At 45.0% G+C, this 24,342-nt stretch overlaps 1 protein-coding gene and 1 pseudogene across 2 annotated transcripts in view; both read left to right on the top strand.

The window, feature by feature from the left end:
• The window catches only part of FERMT1 (FERM domain containing kindlin 1), a 37,006-nt gene extending 26,714 nt beyond the window's left edge, over nt 1–10,292 (top strand). The window contains exons 10-15 of the mRNA XM_080683648.1: nt 1,352–1,476; nt 2,529–2,635; nt 3,720–3,941; nt 4,790–4,914; nt 5,604–5,745; nt 7,504–10,292. Of these exons, the coding sequence (XP_080539774.1) occupies nt 1,352–1,476; nt 2,529–2,635; nt 3,720–3,941; nt 4,790–4,914; nt 5,604–5,745; nt 7,504–7,677 (895 nt within the window). The 3' untranslated portion in view covers nt 7,678–10,292. The remainder of the gene's footprint in view (nt 1–1,351; nt 1,477–2,528; nt 2,636–3,719; nt 3,942–4,789; nt 4,915–5,603; nt 5,746–7,503) is intronic.
• Nucleotides 10,293–22,006: 11,714 nt separating this feature from the next.
• On the top strand, nt 22,007–23,802 carry LOC308257414 (heat shock factor protein 1-like; annotated as a pseudogene). The gene is made up of 2 exons: nt 22,007–22,499; nt 22,653–23,802. The product of its transcript is annotated as a heat shock factor protein 1-like (transcript).
• The last annotated feature ends 540 nt before the right edge of the window (nt 23,803–24,342 follow it).

Here is a 24,342-nt window from a genome sequence, read left to right as displayed (position 1 = left end):
GGTTGTAGTTAAGTCTTGATTGTTGTTGGTATCACTGGGAGGAATTGACCTCCAGGCCAGTTGGCTGTAAGGATCAGCTGTGTCTACGCTGGGAGAAGTTCGGTGTTGGAGACAGCCTTATAGGATTAGATTTGCCAAATTGCAATAGCCTCTGTGCTCAGCTTGGATGGGGTGGAGTCTCAGGGCGGAGCAGACAGTCTTGGCTTCCAGTCAGTCTTGCCCTTGCACGCGTGCACGCCTGCAGACCTCTGCCTTCCCCAGCTTCTGACTCCCTTCCACTAGGGAAAGCCTGTGGCAACCTCCGCAGCCTTTGTGCGCCTTGGCATGCGCGCGCCTGCAGACCTCTGCCTTCCCCAGCTCCCGAGTCTCCACCCGAGAGTCCAGATTCCCCCCGTAAGAGCGCGGGTCCCCAGGGGCTCGCCTGGAACTGGGGTTCAGTGCAGTCAGAATTGGGGTTCAGTGCAGTCAAGAGCTTCGGACTCCCTTCTGCTAGGGAAAGCCTGTGGCAACCTCCGCAGCCTTTGTACACACTGGCGCGCACGCCTCCGGAACCCTGCCTGCCGGGGCTCTCCCGGGTCTCCCCCGGGTCTCCAAGTCTCCGGGTGCCTTTCTCTCTACCTGACAGTCCAGACTCCCCCTGTATGAGCCTGGGTCCACGGGGTTTCGCCCGGGACTGGGGTTCAGTACAGTCAGAACTGGGGTTCAGTGCGGTCGGGGGCTTCCTTCCCCCTTCCGCCAGAGAAAGTCAGCCAGGCTCTCAGCCGCCCTTCCCTTTGCGCGCACAAAAACCCTTTGCCGTACCTCCAATTCTCTGTGAGCTTTTCTCTTTCCTTCTAGTTGTAGAATTTTCACTCAGCCAGCTTTCCTGTGGTTCTGGATGGTGTCCGTTCTTTTAGTTGTAGTTTTGAAATTGTTGTGCAAGGCAGCAGTTTAGGTGCTTACCTATGCCGCCATCTTGGTTTCTCTTAAGGGTCAAGAGGAAACTACAGAAGAGGTTACCTACTTTTATATCTGATATTTATGTCTGACAACTTGAAGGTTATGCTGTTCACAATGGCAGTTTCTTCAGATCTAAGAAGTGTAGAAAAATTTTATATGTCACAGATTCATGGATGTTTCTCACAAATAATAATAATTATTATCATTATTATTATTATTTAGCACTTATTATTAACCTCTACATCTCAGAGCAAACCCCATTCTCAGTTTTAGAAATGACTTGGCAATTTGCAAATTGTTTTTAAAAATAAAACATATGTTGTTTGAAAGAGCGTCTTGATGTGTTTGAAATTTGCAATGTTTCCTGCATTTCTGGATGTTGTTTGAACATTTCCCATACTTTCATTTGCAGGCCCAAGAAGCTAATATTAAAAGCTTTCAAACAATATTGGTTCGTCTTTAAAGACACGTCTATAACCTATTTTAAAAACAAGGAACTTGAAGAAGGAGAACCAGTAGAAAAGTTAAATCTTAGAGGTAAGTGGGCTCTACATCGCTGTGGCTTTTCATGACCCAGCAAGCAGATGAAAGCCAAGACTTCTCCCCAGGGAAGCGAGGCTGACTTCCAGTGTGTCCCTGTGTTCCAAAGGCCCCTGCCTGCTGCTCCGGTCCCCCCTGGCACCTGAGCCTAGAATGTGGTTTAGTAAACATGGTTATTTATAGTCTGCTGTTTCTTCTTTCCCAGTGTGTTCAAAGCTATGAAGTGGTGGTAATTGGTGTCATAAGTATAATACATTGTAGGCTCCTGATAAGCTTTCTGAATTCCAGAACAGTTATGTTTAATTCAATGTTGCTTTAATGCCTATTCTAAGTTTTGAAAGTGACTGTGAGTGTCCTGGTAACTCTATTAGTTGAAATACTTTATTTTTTATTTTTTTATTTATTTATTTAAACATTCTTTTTTTAAAAAATATATTTTATTGATTTTTTACAGAGAGGAAGGGAGAGGGATAGAGAGTTAGAAACATCGATGAGAGAGAAACATCGATCAGCTGCCTCCTGCACACCCCCTACTGGGGACGTGCCTGCAACCAAGGTACATGCCCTTGACCGAAATCGAACCTGGGACCTTTCAGTCCGCAGGCTGACGCTCTATCCATTGAGCCAAACCGGTTTCGGCTAGTTGAAATATTTTATTAACCCATACACTCAATTCCCTTATCATTGTGGCAATCAGAGAATTTCCTGGGTTTTGATTTATTTTGAGTTCATATTCATAATTGTTCCTATGGGTTATTTCACATTTATAATGGTTCTTATAGGTTAGGATAGCCAAATCAATCTTAAAACCGAATTCAATTGATGATATATTTTTTAAAATCATAAAAGAAAATATTTTTCTCTCTCCATGTTCATTGTAAGTCTTATCTACTTAGCCTTTAATTAATGTTATCAGCTTGCTCCTCCATTTTTCAGAAGAGAACAAAATCTAAGGGGCTTATTTCAAAGTCTTTCTTTTAGATGTACACCTGATATTTATTTAATAGATTCTCCACAACTCAGTTATGACCCTGCCTTTTGTTATTCAGGCTGTGAAGTTGTGCCAGATGTGAATGTAGCAGGAAGAAAATTTGGAATCAAGTTACTAATCCCTGTTGCTGATGGTATGAATGAAGTGTATCTGAGATGTGACCATGTAAGTAAAACCATACAAATGTTCAGTCATTTCACCTTTATTAAACCGAAGAACACACCATCTGAGGTATTTTCTCAAGTGAGAACACTATTGTATCAGTCAGCTATTGTTTTGCAACAAACAACCACAAAAATCACAATGACATATACCAAATAAACACTTGTTTCTGAAACATCTGCAGGTAGGCCGGGGGTGGATGAAGCAGGCTGGTGTCAGCAGGGAAGATCTGGCTAAGCTTGGCTGTTCACTGCAGTTTGAGCTCATTGAATTTATTCTGAGTCCTGAGCCACCTGGGAGGCTCTTCTCACAATGATGGCAGGAATGCCAGAAAGCAACTGGAAGCAGATGAGACCTCCTAACATGTAGGCTTGCAATTGGTCATTTCCACCCTATTCCATTGGCCAAAGCAAGCCTCATGGCTGGGCCCAACATCAAGTGGGGATAATTACACTCTGGCTGTAGTAGAGGGACTATAAAATTACATGGCAAAGGGTGTGGAGATTGAGGCCAGTAAGTCAATGGACCATACCTACTATTGCTCTGAAGAATTTCACTCTTCAGCTGCATCCCCTCAGCTTTTGGGACCACTCCTCTTTACTCCCTAAGGTTAGAAAAATGCAGACAGATAGGAGGCAACCCTCTCTGGTTCAGAGCTCATCAATGGACCTGATTCCTACTGTGGACTAGAGTATTTACTAACGATAGGCCAGGGTAGAAATAATATAGGAAATCAGTTCATGATTTTTTTCTTGTTCTGTCAGATCAGATGTAATCTGAAAATGGAAATCTATATCAAGGAAGGCTGTCTGGTACTTGAGGGTTTCAGCTGTCTGTGCTCCATAGCACACATCCTTGGTTCATCTTTTAATTCGTGGAATTTAGCAAGACTGACATTGCTATTCTCTAGCCCCTTTACTAAACATTCAACACAAGAATCAAAGGCCATTGTTGGGTGTTAAGTTAGGTGAATAATGGCCACTCAGAACATATGCCACTGTAATCTTCCCATGCTTGGAAGGTGACAATTTTGTATTATAGTCCCAGGACTTGAACTTGCTTCTCTGCCCTCCTGTGTTTGCTGCAGGAGAATCAGTATGCCCAGTGGATGGCTGCCTGTATCTTGGCATCGAAGGGCAAAACCATGGCAGATAGCTCCTACCAGCCAGAAGTCCTCAACATTCTTTCATTTCTGAGGATGAAAAACCGGAACTCAACATCTTCCGTGGCTTCCAGTCCTGAAAACATGGACATGAACCCGGAATGTTTTGTGTCACCCCGGTGTGCAAAAAAACACAAGTCTAAACAGGTACTGCTAATCTTGTTGGGGTAATGGTTTGCAGTGAATTCTGTCTTTTCTGAAATAAAATGAGGAATTAAAATGATTGAGGCCGTCATCATGAAAAATCAGTTGATGGGCAAATTTGACTATAGACTGGGTATTAGATGATATTAAGAAATTATTGTTAATTATGTTAGAGGTAAATGTACTGCTAATTGAATATAGCATTATGCCCTGTTATAGTCTAATTAAAAATAAGGCCCTATCCCTAGCTGGTTTGGCTCGGTGAATAGGGCGTCGGCCTGCGGACTGAAGGGTCTCAGGTTTGATTCTGGTAAAGGGCACATGCCCAAAGTTGCAGGCTCAATCCCCAGTAGGGGGCGTGCAGGAGGCAGCTGCTCAATTATTCTCTCTCATCATTGATGTTTCTGACGCTCTCCCTCTCCCTTCCTCTCTGAAATCAATAAAAATATTTTTTAAATAAATAAAATTATTTAGTCCCTACAAATAAAATTCTTAAATTATGCTTCCATAAGCATGGGTTAAAAAGTCAAACAGATAAACTGAATCAAGTAGGCCCATTGTCCATGGACACACCAATACCCCAGAAAGAGGAACCCAGAACTCTCCATCTCCATGAACCTTAGAAGCTCTTGTGTTGGTTGATCTAGTTTCAGCTTCTCCCTGGGGATTTGAATGTGTGTGAGAGAGAGAGAGAGGGCAGGGGAGAGAATATGAATGAGAATGACTCGTATTTGAAAAGCTGCAGGTGAATCTCCCTTTTATTTTTCTCATAGCGATCTGGAACTAATCAGATGGTTATAGAGCAGTCAGTGCATGCTAAGGAGAGTTTGATGTCTCTTGTCTCTGTTTAGCTGGCAGCCCGGATTATGGAGGCCCACCAGAACGTGGCCCAGATGTCCCTGGTTGAAGCCAAGCTGCGGTTCATTCAGGCATGGCAGTCTCTACCCGAATTCGGCCTCACCTATTACCTTGTCAGGTGATTACAATGTTCACTTGCATCTCTCACTTTCCTTTCCATTTAAGTGGTTTTCTTGGAATCGTTCATTCTCACTTAAGTGTAGAACTCTTTTTATTTTTAGAATACTGCCCTTTCACAAATGGCCCAAAACTTTTGGCTGCTCAAAAAGATCTTCTTTACCTCTGTCCAAGGTGCCAATACCCGTGAATCCTATAAAAGGTGGGAAAGGAAATTTAGTCCTTTTAGAATAACAATATTTGCAAAACCAGAGAGAGAAATCACCCATTGATTTTATGAAACCTGTGACCTCCTTTCTGGTCAAGTTTCCCCCACTAGACGATAAGCTCCATGAAGTCAGGGATTTTCCATCCATTTAGGTCACTGCTATTATCTCAGTGCCTAGAAGGGTGCCTGGCATACACAGTTGGTGCTAATTTTTAATTAATTAATTTGACCCCCTTTTATTTTGCTTTCCTCTGAAGTCATTTTCACTTAAATAATGCCTTTGGGACAGTCTTAATTCTCTCTATTTGTCATATTCTCTAGATCACAATAAAAATGCCCTTCTGTAGAAAAATAACCCTTCATTGTCCATTCTTCATAGATGATTTAGAAATGTTGGTATTATCTATCTTTAAGAAGTTGTGTGTGAATAAACAGCATATTACAAGAAGCAGTTACTTCTTTTAATTTTTTTTTTTTTTCAGATTTAAAGGAAGCAAGAAAGATGACATTCTGGGAGTTTCATATAATAGGCTGATTAGAATCGATGCAGCCACTGGGGTCCCAATTACAACATGGAGATTCGCCAACATGAAACAGTGGAATGTAAATTGGGAAATCCGGCAGGTAAAGTGAAAGCTTTGGGTATATTTGGTGTTGAGCCTATAAATGTGTGCCCTCAAAGTTGCAGATTATTCTGATTTTAAAAGCTGTTCTTATATTTAGAACTCAGAAACCACAAGCATATGGCCATTGTCTGCTAAAATAACCACAGGCAATTCTGGGCAGTTTCCTAACAAGTACAGATCAAAAATGCTTTTGAATTACCCCACTAGCTGGCTTAGTCTCCATACAGATTCTAAAATTGCTGAGCAGTTTGATTCATTTCCTTCAACTCACCATGGGATTATATAAGACTTAGCAGAAACTACATGAGATGTAACTGTCACCCAAAATAAATCCAAAAATCTGACCGGCTGCCAAAATGTCTAACTGGTGGAGGGCTCAGCGGCTCCATTGCCCACCTGGAGAGCATTCCAGCCCCAAAGGGGAAAAACTGCTAGAGAAGCAAGTTTAGGAATTCTCCAACTCTCAGCACCCCATCATCTGTACCTAGGGAGCTAAGTTCTGGCCAAGGCTATATCATGGGAAATTCTAGGTGAAGTTAGAGCACCTTAGCATCCTGCTGGTATGGAATCTCTCTTCCCTCCTTTCCTCATTTTTCCAGCAGAAAACATTCAATGTAGAGGCATGGTAAGAGACTCACACTTTTTTTATTGAGGAGAGAAGGAGACAGACAGAGAGAGAGAGAGAGATCAATTTGTTATTTATGCGTTCACTGGTTGCTTCTTGTATGTGCCCTGACCGGAGATTGAACCCACAACCTTGGCATTTCAGAATGATGCTCTAACCAACTGAGATACCCGGAAACTCACACTTTTTTTTTTTTTAAGAACTATGGATTTCTATCAGCAGAGTTGTTGACCATCTGGGCACTCGTTTTTTAGAATGAAGGTCTGAGATTAGATGACTTCCAAGGGAGTGGTACTAAAATTGTGTTGCATATTAGGATTGCCTGGGAGTTTTAAAATACCACTGCCCAGGCCACTCCCAAGACCAATTAAAGCTGTATGTCTAGGGCAGTAGCTGGCAGCAATAATTTGTGAAGGGTCTCAGGTGATTGCAACGGGCTCCACGGTTGAGAACCCTTCATGTTTCTTCTAGAGCTTAGAGTTTATGACTTTCAGCTGGGAACGGGTGAGGGCCAGGGGCTGGAGGAAATTTCAGGTGGACCTTTTACTCTCCATTAAAAAGTCTGTAAAATACCTTCCCTTTGACACCGGGAGTGCTTAGAAAGTCCTACATCTAAACAAGAGACGGACAGAAAGTATGTGTATGTGTTGGGAGTTATGAGTATTTTGCGCCCTAGGTGGTTTGGCTCAGTGGATAGAGCATCGGCCTGCGGACTGAAATGTCCCAGGCTCGATTCCGGTTAAGGGCACATGCTCGGGTTGTGGGCTTGATCTCCAGTAGGGGAGGATGTGGGGTGGAGGGGTGTGCAAGAGGCAGCCGATCAATGATTCTCTCTCATCATTGATGTTTCTATCTCTCTCTCCCTCTCCTTTCCTCTCTGAAATAAATAAAAATATTTAAAAAAAATAAAAATAGTGTTTTGCCAGGTTCACAGCAAAGTTGACACCACAAGAGGGCGCAGAGAGCAAAGATGTTTTCTGTAAGGGGAAGTGGTTTTTTTGTAGGATTTGGGGAGAAATCCATCTGTCAGCTATCTCAGTAGTCCTCCGCTCTGGGGCCATCTCCAGCAAAGCAGCTTCTTTCTCGACTTTCCTTGTCAGAGGTTAAGCTTCCCTGTGCTTTCTCTTCCAGGTGGCGATCGAGTTTGACCAGAACGTCTCCATTGCGTTCACCTGCCTGAGTGCAGATTGCAAGGTGGTGCATGAATACATCGGAGGCTACATTTTCTTGTCCACCCGCTCCAAGGGCCAGAATGAAACACTCGATGAGGACCTGTTCCACAAGTTGACGGGCGGTCAGGAATGAAGCAAAGCTGGCCTGCTGGGCCTACACACAGAGGGCGAGCCAAAGGCGGTCCTCCCCGGATGGTGGGATCCGTGGCTTACACTGTGTATAGATTCCAGACTGACAGACAACGTCTATTCACCACCAGTCACTCAGATCCTTGCCTCACTTCAAACACAGTGCCTAGCACCACCCGGACCCCCCTTTGCTTGCTTTGCCCTGTGCTACGAGCAGTGGGAGGAGCCTCAGTTGCCTTTTCTGTAAAATGGGAGGGCAGGAGAAGGGGTAGCGCTCTAAGATTGCTCTAAGGCCCAGCCTATAGCTTCAGCTCTGTGCCTTACCGAACCTACAAGTGAATAGCCAGAAGTTGTTCCTGTACTTATCTGCTTGATTGCTAAGTCAGCGTAGAAAGCAAACTTTAAAAGCACGTGTAGCAAGAACAAATCTATCCCACAAACTCAAGTATGAAAGGAAATAGGTTGTTCCTTAACAACTGCTTTTAGCTCCCATCTTGTGGTGGAGGGAATCCACACATGCACATTTTCTTTCCATGAAGGTCAAGATCTGGAGGGGAGAGCGGGGGAAGAGAGGAGAGGTGGGATTTTCTGATACCAGTTGGTGACAAGGGGTCAAAATAGTGGCCCTCAGTGTCATCAGTCGACAGTGACTTCTGCCAAGGTGACCACTGACCCATCTGGTTTGAACATTGGTCCTCTCAGATCACTACTGCGTCCCACAAGTCCCATTCCAATCTAAGGATCCCTCGACCACCTTTATATCCTTGATGACATGGGTGACACGGGTACAGGGAATCTATTCCTCAACTCAGCCCCATGTCCCCACTGCTTCTACTCTGGGTTAGGGCTCAGGAAGACAGGCCCAAATATCTCTGTTCATAAAGCCACCTCCCCACATCCAGGCTTCCAGTGAGGTCCCCACCCAAAGAGAAGGGCAGGACACAGGCCTGGCCACTGGCTTCCATCCGCACAGCCTTTGGTCTTGGGGGCAGAGAAGCCTTGCCCTTGTCACTCATCAGTGTTCTCCTGGATTTGGTGTCTGTATGACTTCTGGCCTTTCCCCTTAAAGGCCTTGGCTTTCTTAAATCAAAAGCCAATTATAGACCTCTTTTCTCTCTGCCTTAAGAAACAAGTGTAGGCCCATTAACAGCTGCCTCGGTTGTCATTTTCTGGTTTGGTTTGTCAGCACTGGGAGGAGTGGGTTTTGAGAAGGTAAAAAGCAATACCAAGGGTAAATGGAAATATCAGGTAGTATTTTATTATTTTTCTGTAACGTTCTTCTGTCACCCAAAGGACTTAGGTTGCCAAGAGAAGGCAGAGGCTCCATTTCCATTTTGAAATTCTCTAAGATGCACACTCCAGGGGGCCTGGCCAGAGTTCAGATGCCTGAATACATCAGCCAGCTGTTGCTGTATTTCCCAGCACAACCTTTTTATTATTATTATTGGTTTCAGAGAGGAAGGTAGGGATAGAAACATCAATGATAAGACTTAGCCCGCAACCCAGGCATTTGCCCTGACCTGGAATCGAACCCAGGACCTCCTGGTTCATAGGTCGACACTCAACCACTGAGCCACGCTGGCAGAACGCCAGCACAGCCATTTGAAAAGAGATGTCCAGGATTCCTGGAGCCACAGTGAGACAGCCTTGGATAGGGACCCCCGGGCCTGTCACTGGAAATTTCTTTCAGCCTCTCCTTAGAGGGGAATGTGAATGAGCACTCCCCTGGCGCCAGCTGAACTTCTGAGGCCTACCTGCAAAGCTTGGAGGTGGCTTAGGCACTTGGAAAGAACTTCATTTGAAATGTTTTCTATACAAACGAGTGCTGAGCTCACTGTGTTAAACTTGGTATTGGTCATTTCTGGAGAGTCCTGGGCTCGATTATTTTAGAACCTAGTCAGGTCTTTAAGATGATGATGGGCCCTACATTAAGAGAATGCTCCTTGCCCTGGCCAGTTTGGCTCAGTGGATGGAGTGTCAGCCTGCAGACTGAAGGGTCTCGGGTTCAAATTCCGACAAGGGCACGTACCTTGGTTGCAGGCTCAATCCCTGGCCAAGGTTGGGGCACATGTGGCAGGCAAGCAGTCGATGTGTCTCTCTCACATTGATGTTTCTCTCTCTGTGTCTCCCACTGCCTTCCACTCGCTCTGACAGTCAATGGAAAAAATAACCTCGGGGGAGGATTAGCAAAAAAATAAAAGAATGCTCCTCGATGTGACATTTCACCTGCCTGCAGCAGAGTGCAGCTCTGCATCACTTACCAAAGCCAGACCTGCAGTACAGCCCTCTTCCTTAGCTTTTCAGGCTTGTCTGACATTGCCATGGAAACGCTGAAAGAACCTGTTTCAACCAAACTTTCAGGGAACATTTCTCCCACGACTACACAGCCACATCCTAAAGGAATAACCAAGTGTGACATGAAAACCTTAAATGCTGCTGCTATTCCAAAGAGGACATTTTTTTTCCCCCCCTTTGGGCGCAAAAGGTCATCTGACTACTTATGATAAAATTTTAAATTAATGTGTGCCTTTCAACCCTATTTGCTTTCTTATCTACACTACATTGGGAAATCTGCCCTTTTTCTTATTTTTATGACTTTTCTAATTAAATGGTTTATATGGATTTGAGTATGGTCTCGTGTGTTCTCTCCAGTCTGCTGTCTCTAACATATATTTTTCTCTGTTATGAAAAAGGAGTGCAACTTTCAGGTTTAACGTGATTTTCCTCACAATTCTTAGATTTGAGCTCGTTCTCCCCAGTGAGACTGACTTCGAAATCCGTTGGTTTCAACTCTGTTCTCATTGACCTTCACCAGATTTCCTGACATGTCCTGGGCTCTTTCGTTCCAGGCCTGCCTCTTGGAAACAGCACCAGAGAGGAGGGAAATACGCAGAGGCAGGGGAGCATCAGAGGGCCTCTGATTTGATGGCCAAATGTCAAGGGCATTTCTTTGATGTATTAATAGATGGTCCATATGGGCCACGTACCTCTTCATGCAACTTCTCACATCAATCCATAGGGGGCAGGAACAGTTTGCCTTCTTATTTCACAAAGGAGAAGACAGGCTCAGCCAGGTTGGGTGTGGAGTGGGGTGCATTGAGGGAAAAGGTGAAGGAACTAAGAAGTACAAATTGGCAGTAACAAAATAGTCATGGGAATGTAAAGTACAGAACAGGGAATATAGTCAATAATATTATAACAATTGTATCATGTCGGGGGGGTACTACACTTATGGGGGAGCAGGTTACTTCATAAGTTATATAAATGTCTAACCACTATACCTGAAACAGATAATATTGAATGCTAACTGTAATTGAAAAAAAAAGTAACAGTGAAGTAACTTTACCCAAGGCAACACCACCAGTAAGCAGTGGAACTGATTCAAAACCAGGTTTGTCTTAACTCCCAAAACCACTGAGTTTAAACCAGAAACCCCACCCTTCCATTCCCAGCGCTGCTCAGCCTTGAAATGCCTGCGCCCAGTCCCAGCCGCAATGCAGGCTTCCCCTGAGTTAGTCCCCACGGCCCTCACTGATAGGAGAGAGTAGTGGGTGTTGGGGATTGGCTGCCCCCAAGTTAATGGGAGGTGGATCAGAAAGGTCTGGAAGCCAGAAAAGTGAGTTCCCTAGAGAGTATTTTATTTATGATTCTGGGTAAGTTTGGTTTTCAATCCCAAGGTCAAAAAAGGGAAGCAAATGAGTCTTTCATTTAAAAATTCATCTTTTATTTGTAGGCACTAGAAGCCAAGACATCTGGCAATATTTATTTTCTAAAATCATTAAAATCTTACCCAGCCAGTGTGGCTCAATGGTTGAGCGCCAACCTATGGACCGGGAAGTCGCAGTTCGATTCCCAGTCAGGGCACAAGTTGTGGGCTCAATCCCCAGTGTGGGGCGTGCAGGAGGCAGCGGATCAATGATTCTTTCTCATCATTGATGTTTCTCTCTCCCTCTCCTTTCTCTGAAATCAATAAAAATATATTTTTAAAAATAAATCATTAAGAGCTTTTTAAATTATAACTTCTTTTTCACTTCAGTACAGTTAACATCTCATTCATTTTCATTATTTTCCCACGCAGTTGTGATTTTTGTGCTTCCCCTACCCCTCTTCCACCCCCGAAACTCTGGGAAAAGACCAGGGTGGGAGGGAGCATTCCTCTTTGCTATTTCACCCTCTTTTTCCCTTTATGCCTCCTACCTCCAGGGGCTTTTGGGTCCTAGAAATCATGGATGGAAAAACTAAATGACAGCACCTGGCCTTTTCTTGTGTTAAAGTGTCCCCATCCCCTTTCTCAACACCTGGTACTCACTGGAGCTGTAGAAATACTGAGTGCCATCAGGAGAGACAGAACACCAGCCTGCTCCCATTCTCTGTCCTCACAAATGCCTGTGCTGGCCCTGAACTCCCACTGTCCTTGGGATGATAGGTTCTCAGACTTCCTTAGAGGGAACCCTTCTTGCTGAATGAAGGACAGGATCTAGTAAGCCACCGTGAGCCCAGAGTTCCATGGGAGCCACTCAGGATAACGCCAGATTAGGTGATTTAGAAAAAGCTTCCCCACATTTGCCCACATATCCCATGACACATCAAGACTCAATTACCTCAGAAGAGCCCCTATGAATTAAAACACACAAAAACAATGGCAATTAAAGGTTTATCTTTAGACTCACTAATGCTCCCGACTAACAACTATGGAAAGATTCTTTTCACTAAACAGACTGCCTTCCTTCCTCTGACTTCTATGTGACCTTGAAGACCCATGATTCCCCTTTGTGCCTCAGTTTCTTCAGCTGTCAAAGAGGGAAAATCCGAGAGCCACTTTCCTTCAGGGGACCTCCGAATAATGAATGATGACTGGAAACTTAGGATATTATTTCTATTCTTCTGCCAGTGAAAGTTGAGGGGGAAGGCCTTTGGCCACTCCTTGAGATCCCTGGGATGCAAAAGTGCGCCCTGCAGAGGAGGCATAATCATTTGAGAAGAGCCCAGAGTCTCAAGGGAGGGAGGGTTCAAAGCCCCAAGCCTGCATTGTCTGATTCAGAGCCTTAGTGACCCCAAACAGGGCCCAGGACAGGAAGGCAAGTGAGGTTACAAAAAAATAAATAATTTGTAGAAACTACATATATAGGGGTGTGTGTGTGTGTGTGTGTGTGTGTGTGTGTGTGTGTGTTTGAGAAAAGAGTAGGGCTGTACACATAGGCACAAGTGTTGGTGATGGGGTACCTGGTTTGGACTGGTAAAGAACACCCCACTTGTGCCCAATATCAGGAAAGAGAGAGCAAGGACACTCTTTCAGGCAATGCTGTGGAAGGTCAGGGAGCCAATGCTGCAATAGTGGGGTATTCCAGGAACTGGGTAGGTTTGAGGATGGAGGTCTGATGAAGTGCTTACAAAGGGGCCCTGGAGCCCTGGCCAGTTTTCTCAGTGGTTAGAGAGTCACCTGGCAGACCAAAGGGTTGAAGGGTCAATTCCAAATCAAGGGCACATACCTCAGTTGCAGGCTTCATCCCTGGCCCTGGGTTGGGCACGTTCAGGAGGCAACCAATCAATGTGTCTCTCTCACATCATTTCTCTCTCTCTCTCCACCTTAAAAAAAAATCAATGGAAAAAATCTTCGGGTGAAGATTTTTAAAAAAGTCAAAGGGGCTCTGGATCTCTGTGCTACCCCTAACTTCCTCAAATGTTCCCAAAGAACCAGGGCAGCCCGTAGAGAATCATTCATGGGCTGCCTCCTGCACACCCCACACTGGGGATCGAGCTCGCAACCCAGGCATGTACCCTACCCAGGAATCAAACAGTGATCTCCTGGTTCATAGGCTGATGCGCAACCACTGAGGCACGCCAGCTGGGCTGTTTTTGTTTATTAATATGATATCCATTAAGTCATTTCAGAGTCATGGAAATTGATTAATTAATTCATGAAATATTCATTAATTAATCCATGGGGGGGAGAGTATCTATTTGAGTGCTGGCTGAATACAAAGTATGGGCCTGTGATCCTGCCCTAAGGCATCTTAAAACTTCTGATGTATAATATGATACATCTTTTAAGATATTTTCTTTCATTTTCTTTTTTCCTCCCTCCACCCATTTCCCCCATCCGCTGCCCTCATTTCTATCAAACATAGTTTGTTCTCCATTTCTATGAATTTGGTTTTTTTAGATCCCACATGTAAGTCAATTATAGAGTATTTGTCTGTTTCTGTCTGTCTTATTTCACTTAGTATAATACCTTCAAGGTCCATCCATGTTGTCTCAAATGGCAATATTTCTTTCTTTTTACAGCTGAATAATATTGCATTATAGCCCTAGCTGGTGTGGCTCAGTGGATAGAGCATCAGACTGCAGACTGAAGGGTCCCAGGTTCGATTCCGGTAAGGGCACATGCCCAGGCTGCAGGCTCAGGAGGCAGCCGGTCAGTGGTTCTCTCTCATCACTGATATTTCTATCTCTCTCTCCCTCTCCCTTCCTCTCTGAATCAATAAAAAATATACATATTAAAAAATATATTGCATTGTAATGTATACCACATTTTCTTTATCCATTCATCCACTGATGAACACAGGTTGGTTGCATGTCTTGGCCATAGTGAATAATGATGCAATGAACATGGGGGTGCAGATATCTCTTCAAGATAATTGTTTCGCCCTAACCGGTTTGGCTCAGTGGATAGAGCGTCAGCCTGCGGACTGAAAGGTCCCAGGTTCGATTCCGGCCAAGGGCATGTACCTTGGTTGCGGGCACATCCCCAGTAGGAGGTGTGCAGGAGGCAGCTGATTGATGTTTCTCTCTCATCAATGTTTCTAACTCTCTGTCCCTCTTCCTTCATCTCTGTAAAAAACCAATAAAATATATTAAAAAAAAATAAAAAAAAATAAAAGATAATTGTTTCATTCCCTTCTATAAATACCCAGAAGTGGATTTGCTGGATCATTTGGTAACTCTATAATTTTTTGAAGAACCACTCTACTGTTTTCCATAGTGGCTGCACCAGTTTACATCCCCATTTTAAGATATTTTCTTCCTTGTTTTTCTAATCCAATCTAGTAAATTCTCTTACTGATTTTAAAACTAATCATGTTGGAGAAACCAAGATGGTGGCATAGGTAAACACCTAAACTGCTGCCTCGCACAACAATTTCAAAACTACAACTAAAAGACAAAACGGACATTAGGGGGTGAGGGCATGTATGGGAGTAGGGTGGGGGGAGGCAATGGTAAGATATGTACACATATAATACCTTAATAAAAAATAAATAAAATAAAAAATAAAACAACAACAACAGCCAAAAATAATAATAATAATAATAACAATAATAAATAAATAAATAAATAAATAAATAAATAAATAAATAAATAAAAGACAAAACGGACATAATCCAGAACAACAGGAAGGCTGGCTGAGTGGAAATTCTACAACTAGAAGGAAAGAGAAAAGCACACTGAGACTTACAGGAGCTGTGGAAGGCAGAGGTAAGGAGGCGCGAGTGTGGAAAGGGCTGGCAACTGAGTATACGGCTGGCTTTTTCAAGCCGCAGGGAGACAAAAGCTCCCTACTGCTCTGAACTCCAGTTCCGGGCGAGACTCTGGGGACCCAGACTCATACGGGGAGAAACTGGACTGTCTGGCATCAGGTGGAACTCAAGGGCAGCTTTCTCTCAGAGGTGCTTGCAGGGATTACCGCGGGACACTGAGAACCAGGGGCCTCTTAGGGCAGAGCTGACGGGAAGCCATCTCTGTTTGCTCTGCCCTGTGATCCCGCCCCACGAAGCCATAGCTGTTTGCTCCTCCATGAGACTCCGCCCCATCCAAGCTGAGCGCAGAGGCTTTTGCATATGAATGGCCTGGTCCTTTGAATTTTAAACTTACCTACAGCTGAGTCAGTGAGACCCAGAAAATCCAAAAGAAGGCCCAAGGCTCCGCAGCAGCTTGCATTGCTTCACAGCTGGGCCTCATCTGGGCACCTCCAAAACCCAAATAAAGCAGAGGAATCTGCAGATCTCTCCATAGTTCCTGCTGGGTGGCCTCAGGCAGAGGTTAAATTAGCACCTCCTTGGAGATCCAAGAGCCAGTGTACCCAGGGATCAGAGTGGGACCATCCAGATTATAACTCCTCAGATCCATAAGGGACACACTCAGGGGGCAGACTCAGTGAGCACCAAAGCCCACTGAAGCAAGTCCTGCCCCATAAGGGTGTCTCCAGCACAGAAATTCTCCCATCGTAGACACAGTTGATTCTCACAGCCAATTAGCCTGGAGGTCAATTCCCCCCAGTGATTCCAACAACAATCAAGGCTTAACTACAACAAGACTGTGCACTACAGCAAGACTGTGCACAAAGGGGTGCACCAAGAGTGTCCACCTCAGGTTAACTGGAGAGGCTGAGCCACTGGGCCCTATAGGACACCTAGCACACAAAACCACTCTATCAACTCAAGGAGAAGCCAAAATGCAGAGACAAAGAAACAGGTCACAAATGAAAGAAATGGAGGAAAGCAAATGACTGGATATAGAGTTCAAAACCACGGTTATGAGGTTTTTCAAGAATTTTCTAGAAAAGGCCAATAAATTTAGCGAGACCCTCAAGGATATGAAAAAGGACCAACTAGAAATTAAGCATACACTGACTGAAATAAAGAATAATATACAGAGATCCAACAGCAGACTAGAGGATCACAAGAATCAGGTCAAAGATTTGAAATACAAAGCAACAAAAAACACCCAACCAGAAAAGCAAAAACAAAAAAGAATCCAAAAAGTTGAAGATAGTGTAAGGAGCCTTTGGGACAACTTCAAGCGTACCGACATCCAAATTATGGGGGTGCCAGAAGAAGAGAGAGAGCAAGATACTGAAAACCTATTTGAAGAAATAATGACTGAAAACTTCCCCCACCTGGTGAAAGAAATAGACTTACAAGTCCAGGAAGCGCACAGAACCCCAAACAAAAGGAATCCAAAGAGGACCACACCAAGACACATCATAATTAAAATGCCAAGAGCAAAAGACAAAGAGAGAATATTAAAAGCAGCAAGAGAAAAACAGTTAGTTACCTACAAGGGAGCACCCATACGACTATCAGCTGATTTCTCCACAGAAACTATGCAGGCCAGACAGGAGTGGCAAGAAATATTCAAAGTGATGAATAGCAAGAACCTACAACCAAGATTACTCTACCCAGCAAAGCTGTCATTCAGAATTGAAGGTCAGATAAAGAGCTTCACAGATAAGAAAAAGATAAAGGAGTTCATCACCGCCAAACCAGTATTATATAAAATGCTGAAAGGTATCCTTAAAGAAGAGGAAGAAGAAGAAAAAGGTAAAGATAAAAATTATGAACAACAAATACATATCTATCAATAAGTGAATCTAAAAATCAGGTGAATAAAAAATCTGATGAACAGAATAAACTGGTGAATATAATAGAATCAGGGGCATAGAAAGGGAGTGGACTGACAATACTCAGGGGGAAAGGGGTGTGGGGGTGCAGGAAGAGACTGGACAAAAATCGTACACCTATGGATGAGGACAGTGCGGCGGGGGGGGAGGGGGGGGTTAAGGGCAGAGGGGGGGGTGGGAACCAGATGGAGGGGAGCTATGGGGGGAAAAAAGAGGAACAATTGTAATAATCTGAACAATAAAGATTTATTTTAAAAAATAAAAATAAAAATAATCATGTTTTCACCATAGCCCAAAGCTAAGCACATTAGTCTGGTCAAAAAGAAATTGAAACAACAGTAGAGGAAAATCCAAGCCCCAGTTTGAGAGTATGTGTCTCCTCATCTGCAAAGCAAGGTTTTGGGTTATGTGGTTTCTTGTAGCCCTTTGTATGCCAACATTCTTTGATTATGGTCCATTTGCCCCCACAATCAGGTACATCCAGGTACATCCTCCACTCTGATGTAACAATCCAGGGTCTTTGCACCATGCATGTGCTTTTCTTCCAAATCTGCCATCACTCTACCAACTCAGCACCACTATCTGAGTCAGGGCACATAGTTCTATAACTTTGATTTTGGGGCAGGTTGACGGGTTGTCAAGGCACTCAAATATGCCCCCGGGGCAAAAAGGATACTAAGAGGTTAAATGACCATGCCAACCAATGTTAGAGCAAGTGAAATCAGGCTTCTGCCTCCCCAAAGAGCAGTCTTACAATAATAGAGCTAATGTTAACATAGCTAAAAGAATCAGAATGCTAACATATTAAGGTCTATCACTTGTACTTCCCATGAGTTCTCTCAACTCAACTGGGGGTAAGGTAGGTATCATACAAATTAAGAAAGTGCAGTGATGTGCTGGTTAATGCTTCATAATGCTACTAGAGGCCCGGTGCACGAATTCATGCATGGGTGGGGTCCCTCGGCCTGGCCAGCAATGGAGGCCTATCGAGGGCCATCCAGCTGGGGGGAGGGACCCCGGGAGGTTGGCCAGCAGGAGTGGAGGGGGGCCATGGGAAGTTGGGGCCAATCAGGGGGGCAGGCTGGGGACCGCCAGAGGTTGGCTGTGGGAGTGCACTGACCACCAGGGGGCAGCTTCTGCATTGAGCATCTGCCCCTTAATGGTCAGTGCGCGTCATAGCAACTGGTCAACCAGTCGTTCAGGTTGTTCCGGTTGTTCGGTCGTAAAGGTCGCTACGGCTTTTATATATATAAAGTGGTGGAAGGGAGCACCAATTTGCCAATTTCCCTGGTGTAAATACTCCCACCACAGCCAACAAGACACCAACATGACATCAGTGAGCACAGAACTGGAAAGAGATTAAAAACACCCAGCTTGACTGGGACAAGCCCTGGCTTGACAGGGACAAGCCAGCTTTCGCACACACCGGAACTGTGTACAGAAAAGTCAGCAACTTGTCAAGGTCACCCAACCAGGATGTGGGAAGTGAGGATTTGAACTTAGACCTTCTGACCTGAGCTATGCTCTTTAACACTACTCTTGATAGTGCCACATGAACGGCAAGGGCTCTTGAGCTAAGAGCCCTGAGTTGTCTTTATTTGTGATAATACCTCTGAGTTGATTTTTCACAGAACATATTTGGGTAAGGACTACCATAGACATTTTGCCTCCAGTTATATTATATCAGATTTCAAAGGCCAAAGGAGTCAAAATTTCTACTACAAAAATTTTCAGATCCCAACTGCTGGCCCACTTGTCTAAATATGACATTTGATTGCAAATCTGGGTCAGAGGTGGAGTTCAGGAGGGGAGGAAAGAGTTCTGCCTTCTGCCCAACAGAGCAGACACCAGACTATGGCCAGAGACAACCCCATTCACCCCATAACTGGTTGGCCTAGTCTTGCTATTGCATATAAATGATTAATGTTGATTTCACCAGAGAGAGGTGACTTTTCCTCATGGACTAAGCTCTTTTTTTAGACGCTGAGTGAAATGTTCTTATTCTGACCTTTTTCTCCCTTCATAAATGGTCCTTTGAATCAGGTAGACATCAGGGGAGCAAATGGACAGCCAAACACTTGGCAAGAAGTTGTTAAATAATTCATTGCTTATAACCTAAGCAAAGTTCACTCTAGGATAAGGGGCTGCAAACACAAATGCATCCAGGAGTAGGTGATGTACGTGGGCACAGTTGGTCAGACATAAGAGCACAGGGATTATAAGGCATGCCCTGCCTAGTAGTCACATATTTAAACATATGTGCATATAAATATAATGTAGCCTATGGACCTACAGTTGTAAAGTCATGCTAGAGTTCAGCCAATTATAACTCAACCATACTTACATATATAACTCAACCATACTTACAAGGCCTTCTGGTCACTTACATATATGTTATCTATAATATTTTTCTATTATATAATCTATATAATTTATATCATATAAATATATGTAATTTATATTCCATATTATATAATTTATAGAACTTAAGTATGTTATATAAATTAAGTATATACATAGAGATTTCTATCAATTAGAATTGCTTAGCTACAAGAGAGAAAATAAAACATAATAGAGGCTCAAACAAGAGAGGTTTTTCTTTCTTCCATTCAAAACTCCTAAGACAAGCCTATGCCAATAAGGCATATGTATATATAATGTCAGGAACCCATATCCTTTTTATCTTTCACTCTGCCATGCACGATTTCTACTCACAAGTCAACTCATGGTCCAACATGGCTGCTTTAGCTCCAGGCATTATGTCTTCAATTAACTACATGGCTTCAATTAACTACAAGGGAGGGTGAAATATTTGGTCTTCATTCAAAGTAGCCATGGGATCAACTAAGAACCAAGGTTCTTTTAGTGATATAGAAGGTGAGAATAGATGTTGGGAGACAAGCACGCCCTCAGTCATAAGCACTTGCTATGTGCCAGGCATTATGTTAGCTGCTAAGGATAATATATTGAACAGAGCTTTTAATCAAGCAAGAGACAGACATCTAAACAAATAACTCTATAATGCTGTATGATAAGTATTTTTTTAATATTTTTTTATTGATTTCAGAGAGGAAGAGAAAGGGAGAGAGAGAAACATCAATGATGAGAGAGAATCATTGATTGTCTGCCTCCTGCATGCCCCCTACTGGGGATCAAGCCTGAAACTTAGGCATCTTCCCTGACCAGGAATCGAACTGTGACCTCCTGGCTCATAGTCATTGCTCAACCACTGAGCCATGCAGTATTATTCTTGATATATTAAAAAAGAAATATGAGAACAACAACCAAAAAATAATAATATTGTTGGAATTAGGAAATCTTTCCTTTAGAAAAGATTTCCCAAAAGAGGAGACATTTAGGTTTGGCCTTGAAGGATGTGTAAGAGTTTGCCAAGTGGGGAGAAGGGTGGAAATTAGGTCAAGCTTGGCAGAGGGGCCATTAGTGGAGAGAGAGCCATGAGGTGCCATGATCAGATGTGCATTTTAGAAATATGAGTCTGGCAGCTGATGAAGGATAGATGAAGGGAGGCCACACTGGAAGTTAGAGGGTCAGATTAGAGGTCGCTGTGGCAACTGAGTTACAAGACTTGAGTACTGGAGCTAAGCCAGTGGGTAGAGAGTCAGGTCAATTAGAGGGCCATCTCATAACTAGAATCAGCAGAGTTGGTGATTGTGGCTAACACTATTATTTACCTACCCAAACCACTCCCCTTCCTCCTTGCTAACAGAACTTGATATTGGCCCCAGTGATGTCTCGTTAATAGTTTACAGTACACCAATCATGACAATCCTATTCCCCAACATCCCACTTCCTTTGCAGGTAAGGGTGGCCATGTTACCCAGTTTTGACCACTGAGGCCTAAGGGGAAGTAGGCTATGAAGATTTCTGGGGAAGATTTTTCTGTCCTGATAAAAAGGATATCTTTCGTCTTCCCCCTTCTGCATTCGTTCTGCCTTGAATGTGGATGTGATGCCTGGAAATACATCAGCAGTCACTCCTGACTTGATGTGATTCTATGAAGCATGTGTAGACCTTTGCAATGGTGCTGCTCAAAACATCCTGAGAACTCCCCTTAGGAAATTCTTAGCAAAGACTGATTCACTTTATTTTGGATATCCTTACTGTTAAATCTTCATTACTTTCATGGGGGTTCAATTCTTTTGAAATATCCAAGGCTAAATACAGTGAGTTATGGGACTGTGATAAATAAAATCTTGTGGTAAATGATTTGATAAATAACTAATCCTGCTGATGGTTTTCTGTGTATGTGTATGTGTGAATCATAAACTCCTTCTGATAAGTAATTTCAGAACAAGAACTACAAGCATATTTTCAACACTAAAAGCTTAGTTTGCAAAAGGAGATCACCTACCAAGGAACTTTGCTCAACACCAACTCTTGCCAGATAATTTTTTGCAAATTACTTTCAGGAGTTGGTGATTCAAATGTCCTCTCAGGAAAAATATACAGGTATTCTTCATGTTCTCAATACTCCTAAAAAAGGAAATGATGTCAGAGTTCTCATCTTGGATTCTTCCTCAGACTTACTTTGTGAAACTAATCCTAGTTCCTCCAGAAATAAACTGGAAATATAACATAATAGGAGCATAGTAAACAAAAATTGGTTAGCAACGTCCTAGAATTTAGAGTATCTCTTATAGGTTCCCTAAATACTATGAATTAATAATCATCAATAAAGTAATTTTGTTATTCATATATTACTGTTAATCTGTTATTTTCAGTAATGACAGAAAGCCATACTGTTAAAAAAAAATTTTTTTAATTTGATTTCAGAGAAAGGCGGCGCTGGCGTTGGGGCGCCAGTCGCAAGATGGCGGCGGCCATGCTAGGCCTGTGGGCCGTGTCTGCGCAGCGGCGGCGGTGCTAGCCCGGCCTCGGCCCCTCTTTGCGGTCGCTACTTCCGCCTCTCCCCGCCATGGATTTGCCCGTGGGCCCCGGCGCTGCGGGGCCCAGCACCATCCCGGCCTTCCTGACCAAGCTGTGAGCGACCCGGACACCGACACGCTTATCTGCTAGAGCACGAGTGGGAACAGCTTCCACGTGTATGACCAGGGCCAGTTTGCCAAGGAGGTGCTGCCCAAGTACTTCAAGCACAACAACATGGCCAGCTTCGTGCGGCAGCTCAACATGTATGGCTTCCGGAAGGTGGTGCACATCGAGCAGGGGCCTGGTCAAGCCAGAGCGGGACGACACCGAGTTCCAGCACCCCTGCTTCCTGCGCGGCCAGGAGCAGCTCCTCGAGAACATCAAGAGGAAGGTGACCAGCGTGCCCACCCTGAAAAGTGAGGACATGAAGATTCACCTGGACAGTGTCACCAAGCTGCTGAGTGACGTGCAGCTGATGAAGGGGAAGCAGGAGAGCATGGACTCCAAGCTCCTGGCCATGGAGCAGCTGGGCAAAGGTCGGGGTGCGGGGGGGGGGCTCAGGAAGCCCCCAGGAGGTCTCAGCAGGATTCTGGGGTGCAGCCAACACTCCGCCTGCATCTGACCTTAGCCTCCAGCTGACCCCCTACCTGACTCTGAGCATCCCTCCCTTGAGGTGCAGTGAAAACGAGGCCCAGGGCGGGAGGTGGCCAGCCTGCGGCAGCAGCGGAAAGTCAACAAGCTTATCCAGTTCCTCATCTCGCTGGTGCAGTCGAACTGGATCCTGGGGGTGAAGAGAAAGATCCCCCTGATGCTGAACCAGTGGCTCAGCACATTCCTTGCCCAAGTACAGCCGGCAGTACTCCCTGGAGCCCATCCACGGCTCCGGTCCCTACTCGGCTCCATCCCCGGCCTACAGCAGCTCCAGCCTCTACTCCCCAGAGGCCATTTCCAGCTCCGGACCCATCATCTCCGACATCACCGAACTGGCTCCCAGCAGCCCCTTGGCCTCCCCCGGCAGGAGCATAGATGAGCGGCCCCTGTCGGGCAGCCCCCTGGTGCACGTCAAGGAGGAGCCTCCCAGTCCTCCTCGGACCCCCCCCCCCCCCCCCCGTGGAGGAGAGTCCTGGGCACTTGTCCTCCATTGTGGACACCCCCCTGTCCCCAACTGCCCTCATTGACTCCATTCTGCGGGAGAGTGAGCCTGCCCCAGCTGCCTCAGCCACACCCCTCCCAGATGCGGGGGGCCGGCCCCCCTCAACCCCGCCCACCTCCTCGTCCCCTGAGAAGTGCCTCAGCGTCGCATGCCTGGACAATTTGGTTCGCACTCCACAGATGTCTGGGGTCGCCCACCTCTTCCCCTACCCCTCCTCCTCTCTGCATGGCCGATTCCAGCCAGGGGCTGAACTCAGTGAGCACTTGGATGCCATGGACTCCAACCTGGACAATCTGCAGACCATGCTGACCAGCCACGGCTTCAGCGTGGACACCAGTGCCCTGCTGGACCTGTTCAGCCCCTCGGTGACAGTGCCAGACATGAACCTGCCAGACCTGGACAGCAGCCTGGCCAGTATTCAGGAGCTCCTTTCTCCCCAGGAGCCCCCCAGGCCTCTCGAGACAGAGAATAGCAGCCCCCACTCAGGAAAGCAGCTGGTGCACTACACAGCACAGCCCCTGCTCCTGAGGGACCCCAGCCCCATGGACATGGGGAGCAGTGACCTGCCTGTGCTCTTCGAGCTTGGGGATGGCTCCTACTTCTCAGAGGGGGACGACTATGCAGACGACGCCACCATCTCCCTGCTGACGGGCTCCCAGCCCCACAAAGCCAAGGACCCCACTGTCTCCTAGTGGGTTCAGGAGGCCCAGCCCCACATGCCATGGCCTGCTTGGGGCTTCACAGCCACGCCGCACTGACCAATACTTTCACAAAGTGTATTTTGGTTTTACCATGAGTCCCCCTTCATAGAAATAAACATACAGGTATCTAAACAAAAAAAAAATTGATTTCAGAGAGGAAGGGAAAGGGAGAGAGAGATAGAAACATCAATGATGAGAGAGAATCATTGCAGCTGCCTCTGCACGCCCCACACTGGGAATGTAGTCCACAACCCGGGCATGTGCCCTGACCTGCAATTAAACTGCAACCTCCTGGTTCATAAGTTGATGCTCAACCACTGAGCAACACTGTCTGGGCTAAAATCCACTTTTCAAAAAAAAAATACTTAACATTCCAGGTCTCTGAAATCACTTTGTTGTACCTTCTTTTCTTCTCAACCCTCCTTGACACCTGCCCTCAGCTGAAGAGCTCACCTGTACATTAGTGAGCAGAGTGAAGTAAGCAAATGGGAACAGCCTCATCTTTTCACTCCGCATCTGTCCTCACAATGT

This window comes from Plecotus auritus, assembly GCF_963455305.1.
Source record: "Plecotus auritus genome assembly, chromosome: 8".
NCBI lineage: Eukaryota > Metazoa > Chordata > Mammalia > Chiroptera > Vespertilionidae > Plecotus > Plecotus auritus.
Note: the sequence above shows the minus strand (reverse complement) of the source record. Positions and strands in the feature narration are given on the sequence as shown.